Here is a 6,927-nt window from a genome sequence, read left to right as displayed (position 1 = left end):
CACAGAGAGAGAGACAAAGAATGATGGAGAGAGAGAGAGAGAGAGAGAGAGAGAGAGAGAGAGAGAGAGAGGCTGTCCATATTATGGATAGGAAGGCCGTGGGAGGGACAGGGGGGGTGGGGAGAGTAGAGAGGGTGTTTTGGTGGAAGATGGTTTTGGATGAATGGTCTTTATTCTTCTCTCTCTCTCTCTCTCTCTCTCTCTCTCTCTCTCTCTCTCTCTCTCTCTCTCTCTCTCCCTCTCTCTCTCTCTCTCTTCCTTCGCTTCTCTCTCTGTGCTGCTTGGCTTGCTAGAGGGGGGTGACCCCCGTGAACAATGTCAGCAATGCACTGATGGTATCTATCTCAATCCCAAAGCTTCAAACATGCATGTCAGTCAGTCAGTCAGTCAGTCACAATGAGTAAAAATGTTTCTCTGAGTATCACTTCACATTGGCAATAATGTTTTCATGAGGCTATAATATATAAAATAACAAAATGAAGCATGCCAAATGTATTTTGTTATTTAAGGGTTTGTACAAATGTTTGCCTTGAATCATACCAGCGGTGTTATACAACAGTAGCTAATTAGTAATTACGATTTTAAAATACAGTTTACTATTTGAACAAAATAAAATTTTAAATCTGTTAAAAAAGACTACAGACGGTGATTTTGTTTTCTTCTTAGATATTTTGCCGTTTGTGTCATTATCCAGCTACTACAGGCCTGTAGATAGTGCGCTCAACACGATATCTGATCTACGCCGTTCCTTTGCGTGCGCAAAATACGCGTGGAGTTTTTATTGAGTGTTCCCCACGCCCACGCAACGCAACACCCTCTCACTCACGCAGTGGGGCATATTTCTGTAGGCCTATACATTATTTTTACCACACGAGTCCAGTAGCCACTTTTCCCACACAGCAAGAGCGCAACGCGTGTTTGGGGAAAGGGCGCCACAGAAATGTGCATTCCCCACCGGAGGGCAAAAACAAGTCAACCAGTAACTTCGCCGCCGAACAGCAGTGCTCAAGTTGGCTGTGTGCTATCCTGCTGCGACCGTCTGACTTTATGACAGCGGGAGGGTTGGGGGTGTGTGGTGTGTGGGGAGGGGTGAATCTCAGCTCCGCTCGCTCGCAACTGCCAGTCCCCACCCCTGCTCTTGACGGGAACGCACCGCCTCCGCTGACAATCTACTACGAACGAACGAACGCACTCACGGGCTGACCCAAGTATTGCCACAGACAGTCGCTCCACCAGTCGAAATTCCAGGCAGGAAGTTGTCTTTGGGAGAAAGCAACCGTTCGAACGTGGAGCAGGATTTCGTTTTTGTAATAACCGCTCAACGTGTTTGGGGACCTAACTGGGCAATCGAGTGGAATAAACCTTACCGTGGCGAATATGGACTAATGTTGGCTTCGCTCCATGGAGGCGGCGAGAACTTTTGTGCTTCTCTGGGTTCTGATTTTTGGAGTTCACCGAGTGGCTGCCAAAGGTAGGTCATGCCGATATGTGTGTCATTGCGCGTACAACTGAGTTTCTAAACTTACAGTAGCCTAATCATAACAGGCACATCAGCAGTGTGCAGTCAGATCAATGAAATGTCTGTGGTTGTGGCAACAAAAAGTAAGTTGGATTTCAAGCACGGCATGTCTCCTACAACGACAATAGACCACATTCCTGCAGCCGAAGCGCGAGGCGAGCCACCCCCTCGACAGACTCGCTCGAGCTGTGATTTCGAGATTCAAACTCCAACCGAAAGCATGTGGGGTATGCGGACGGTTTTGGTAACAAACCATATTGATTATGAACGTTTCAGAAATGTGTAAGAATAACCGAATAGCTCAGTATTGCACAGTAGATAAACAAAGACTGCTCACTCGCGGTTGGTTTGAGTGTGGATTGGAGCATGTCACTTGAAGGCAGCTTGGGAACCTGCTTTGCAACTTCGTTAAACAATAGTTCCTAAAACATAGCTCCGGCATTGTCTTGATTCTAATGGCTGCTCAAGATGGTAAACAAACACCTGTTGAACGTCCTGACCTGGCGAGCGCGCGCGCCCGCGTGGCTGTCATCGGTAGCCTAGGAGCGACAGGTAACCAGTTAGGTCAGCAACTGACCACGGTGAGATGACTGGTCTGTAGACCTGTTCAAAAAAAACTTTTTTTGTAATTTTGAAGCCAATTGCTGTGATTCCCATTCTCCAAGGTGTGAAATGGCCAGATATAAAATTATTTTGATTTTGGACCATGGGAAGACCTGCCTCAAGAGCCATAAAGTTTCAATGTTTATTTTAATCAAAAACGCCTGACATTTGGCCTCATTTTGCCTAAAAACTTCACAGCCATTTGTCATAGAGCATTGTGAGTGGTGTCACCTGAAAGCTGACAATATCGCCTTTCAGATGATACCCAATATTTCAGTATCATGCACAGTTATAGTTGCCTTTAAAGCAGAAATGTGTTAAATTTAGGCGAATTTTGGTGGTTTCAGCTCAAACAATACACAATTGGACCCCAGAAAGGTTTATTAATTCACCAAAGTATAGTGCCAAATTGAAGTCTGAAAGAAAATATATTTCCTAACATTTCATATATTGCCAGTGACACATCCTGAACTGTCAGAACACAATATATAAAGTCGTGATCTCTTGCTTACTCTTCCTGTGCTGTCGGAACACAATATTGGCCTAATTGATCCTGATTTTGTTGGTTTGCCCACAAAGAAATTATCAGTCTATAATTTTAATAGTAGGTGTATTCTAACATGGAAAGATGGAATATCAAAAAGCAAATCCAGAAAGTAGCTTAAAAGAATATATATTAGGAATTTATTTCTATTACATTGAGGGAGATAGGCATTTGATCCCCTCCTAACCATTAGGAGTTCTGGTCCCACAGATCAGATGGGCACTTCCAATCAACTTGTCATCTGAATTCAAGACACCTGAAAATAGTCAGCTGACTTAAAAAGTCTCCCGTTGATAGAAATGGTGAACGAATCAGACACAAAACTCTCCAAACATGGTAAAGAGCCAGAAGCTGTAAAAAGATGTTCGTGATGTTAGATTGTGGACCTGAACATGGCTGGAATGGACAAAAACACAAGTAAGAGTGTTTCAGTAAACAGCACCAACAGTTGTGTCCTTAAGAAATATAATCAGGCTTATACTAAGCATAAAACATAAAGCCAGACTATTGTAGCCTCATAATGCCCACACTTCCACAGTGGAATGCTGTAATAGTTGTTGAAAAGACATACCATACTATTACCTTACTACTTACCAAAGACTACCTAGAGCCTATAGTGATACATTATGACTTGGTCATTGCCATTCTGGTAACAGTAAATGTATGCTGTTGTCTTATGTGTTATGTCTTTTCTTATGTCCCAAAGGGGTGTGTGTGTGTGTGTGTGTGTGTGTGTGTGTGTGTGTGTGTGTGTGTGTGTGTGTGTGTGTGTGTGTGTGTGTGTGTGTGTGTGTGTGTGTGTGTGTGTGTGTGTGTGTGTGTGTGTGTGTGTGTGTGTGTGTGTGTGTGTGTGTCGCATATGGATCTCAGCCATTATAGTCATGGACTGTTTCAGCTGCCACTATCTGGCAAGCAACAGGATAGAAGCCATGGCAGTCAAAACAGCTATTTTTACCAGATAATACAGATGAACTCAAGAGAAGATCAGCAGAACACACACACACACACCTTAAACTTCATTATCATGTATAATAAGTGTGCTAAGTATACAAAGTGTGCAGATATTGAACTTTATTTTCATAGTGTCTGACCCTTTTGTCCTGTACCTTCTCCTTGGAGAATTTGGTGTCTGATTCATTGACTGTTTCTATCAAATATAATCTATTTTCTGGTGTCTTGAATTCAGATTATGAGTTGTTTGGAAGTGCCCAACTGGTCTGTGGAACCAGAACTCTTAATGGTTAGCAGGGGATCAAATGCCTTTCTCCCTCAGTGTAATAGATAGGGATGGGATATCGGTATCGGTGTATCGGTATCGGGTTCAGATATAAACATAATTCAGATATCGGATCGGATCTGAATTTTCCCAAAGTATCGGAATTCTCCTGATACTGACATTGAGGCAGGTGTAATGTTAATTTGAAATCACTTGCATAATAGTTTTCAGGATGGGATTGTTACTTTTTTACTTGCTACTTTTTACTTATTAATTGTTTTCCTGTTCTTCTGACTCCCTTTTCTGACTAAATAGTCTACTTGGGCCTACCTCAAGTTGAAACCCATGCATATATGTGGTTTTGGTATTGGATCGGAGTAGTATCGGTATCGGCAGATATCCAAATTTAGATATCGGGATCGGATCGGAAGCGAAAAAATGTTTATCGGTGCATCCTTAGTAATAGAAATCAATAAATATTTTTTTAAGTTACTTTTTACTTTGCTTTTTGATATTCTATGTTTCCATGTTAGAATACACCTACTATTAAAATTATAGACTGATAATTTCTTTGTGGGCAAACCAACAAAATCAGGATCAATTAGGCCAATATTGTGTTCCGACAGCACAGGAAGAGTAAGCAAGAGATCACGACTTTATATATTGTGTTCTGACAGTTCAGGATGTGTCACTGGCAATATATGAAATGTTAGGAAATATATTTTCTTTCAGACTTGAATTTGGCACTATACTTTGGTGAATTAATAAACCTTTCTGGGGTCCAATTGAGTATTGTTTGAGCTGAAAACACAAAAATTCGCCTAAATGTAACACATTTCCGCTTTAAAGTCAGCTATAACTGTGCATGATACTGACATATTGGGTATCATCTGAAAGGAAATATTGTCAGCTTTCAGGTGACACCACCCACAATGCTCTATGACAAATGGCTGTGAAGTTATTAGGCAAAATGAGGCCAAATGTCAGGCGTTTTTGATTAAAATAAACATTGAAACTTTATGGCTCTTGAGGCAGGTCTTCCCATGGTCCAAAATCAAAATAATTTTATGTCTGACCATTTCACACCTTGGAGAATGGGAATCACAGCAATTGGTTTCAAAATTACAAAAAAAGTTTTTTTTGAACAGGTCTACTGGTCTGGGTAGCCATATAGGACATGTTAATGCTTTCTTCGACACTTAGATATCAGACACCCAAGATTTTACTTGAAAATTAAAGATCAGGCAAGCGTACACAGTTGAATTAAAATCTGAAATAGGGATACCTGCAATGTAGGCCTGAGGCATGGTGTTCTTTTTTTTGTTTTTTAACCAGGAAACTAAACCATTTCTTTTAACAGGAGACATTTTTAATGTTTTGGTATGTGGTTCTGTCTTCCAAAAGCTCTGTGCACTTGTCAGTGGAGGCAATAGTAGTCTGGTCGATTGATATAGATTAGGAATACATGGGCTGGCCTGGCCTCCTCACATCTCTCGCACCTTGCACCATTATTGTTCAAAGAGACCACAGACCATACCTGTTCAGCAGTCAGGTAGGCTAAGGCTCTAAGGCTATTGGGAAAGTGACCACAAGGTATTCAACTGCAGTGAGGCGGCTGAAATGACTATATTTGTTTTGTTAGCATGTAGTAAGCAGCACCACTAGTTGAAGCCTAGTAGGCCTATTGCCTATATTATATATTCAAGGGAGGGAAGCCGTGAAGGGGGGGGGGGGGGGGGGGGGGGGGGGGGGGGGGGGGGGTGGGGGTCAGTTGTCCCGGGCCCAGTGAGATGGGGGGACCATCATTGGTCCCTCATTACACTGAAAGTATTGGGTGGGGGGCCCTTTCAGATGACTTTGCCCTGGGCCCAGCCAAAGCTGTCAGCGGCCCTGATTCAAGGTGTTTGATACTAGTAGTTGTAAGCTCAGTAAATCAATATAGGCCTACTAATGGACAGCAATATGCACTGTATATTGCTATGACAGACGGACTTGCTTAGGTTACAGGCATGGATGACATTATCACTTGAAATGTGGGTCATTGGGCAGAAGAGCTGGGCAATATGACGATATATATCGTTATCGTGATCCATATCGTGATACAGGTTTTTTCCCATATCGCCCAGCCCTATTGGGCAGAGACAAATCATTTTTGTCTCCATGGGAGAGATACATTACATTGCACTTAGCTGACACTTTCATTTATTCAATGCGACTTACAGCTATTATTTTCAGGCTATTGGTTACAGTCCCTGGAGCACTGTGGGGTTAGGTGCCTTGCTCAAGGGCACTTCAGCCATGGATGGCGATGTAGGGAGAGGTCAGGGCGGATTTGAACCTGCAACCCCTAGATTGAAAGACCAACTCTCTAACCACTAGGCCACGGCCCTGCTCACCATTGTTGTAGTCCCTTAATGCACACCATACCTCCAGTGGCACGCTGTAATAGTCTTTGAAATGTAACTGCCATAGCACTACAATACTATGACACAACACAGGCCCTTTAGTAATGCACCACGACTTGGTCATTACCATACTCGTAACAACAAATGTATAAAGTCGTGTCTTAAGGGGTTAATACAGGGAGATATGGTCGTATATTGTTTACAGCAGTCTTGGGGAACCCTGGGGGACTGTGGCAAATAGCCAGGAAGTGTGTTGAAAAAGTCTCTTACAATAAAAAGAACATTACAGCTGATCAGGTTGAAGAAGCTGACCTGTCATATTTTTTTGTAATTCAATTTTTTTTATTGAAACACACTCAGTATAGTATACATTTGCAGTGGTACATCATGTGGAAAAGAAAACTAGGAAGGCCAGCATTTCAAGGACACATTTTCAAAAGTCTCAGATAGTCCCAGTTCAACAACATAAAATATTACAAATCAATATATACAGAAAGAAACCTATAAAAAATAAAATCAAAAGGAAGCTGACCTGTCATATTGAGCTGAAGTAGTGTCTCTCAACCTTATTCCAAAGAAATCCCCCCCCCACCCCCACCCCCAGGCTCATCATAAGCATTCCAGCGCCTCCATGACCTCA

At 42.3% G+C, this 6,927-nt stretch overlaps 1 protein-coding gene across 1 annotated transcript in view; it reads left to right on the top strand.

The window, feature by feature from the left end:
- The first annotated feature begins 1,136 nt into the window (after positions 1–1,136).
- Positions 1,137–6,927, top strand: part of erbb2 (erb-b2 receptor tyrosine kinase 2) — a 61,066-nt gene continuing 55,275 nt past the window's right edge. The window contains exon 1 of the mRNA XM_063220757.1: positions 1,137–1,471. Coding sequence (XP_063076827.1) covers positions 1,402–1,471 — 70 coding nt within the window. The 5' untranslated portion in view covers positions 1,137–1,401. The remainder of the gene's footprint in view (positions 1,472–6,927) is intronic.

The sequence above is a fragment of the Engraulis encrasicolus genome, chromosome 17 (genome assembly GCF_034702125.1).
Source record: "Engraulis encrasicolus isolate BLACKSEA-1 chromosome 17, IST_EnEncr_1.0, whole genome shotgun sequence".
Lineage (NCBI taxonomy): Eukaryota > Metazoa > Chordata > Actinopteri > Clupeiformes > Engraulidae > Engraulis > Engraulis encrasicolus.
Note: the sequence above shows the minus strand (reverse complement) of the source record. Positions and strands in the feature narration are given on the sequence as shown.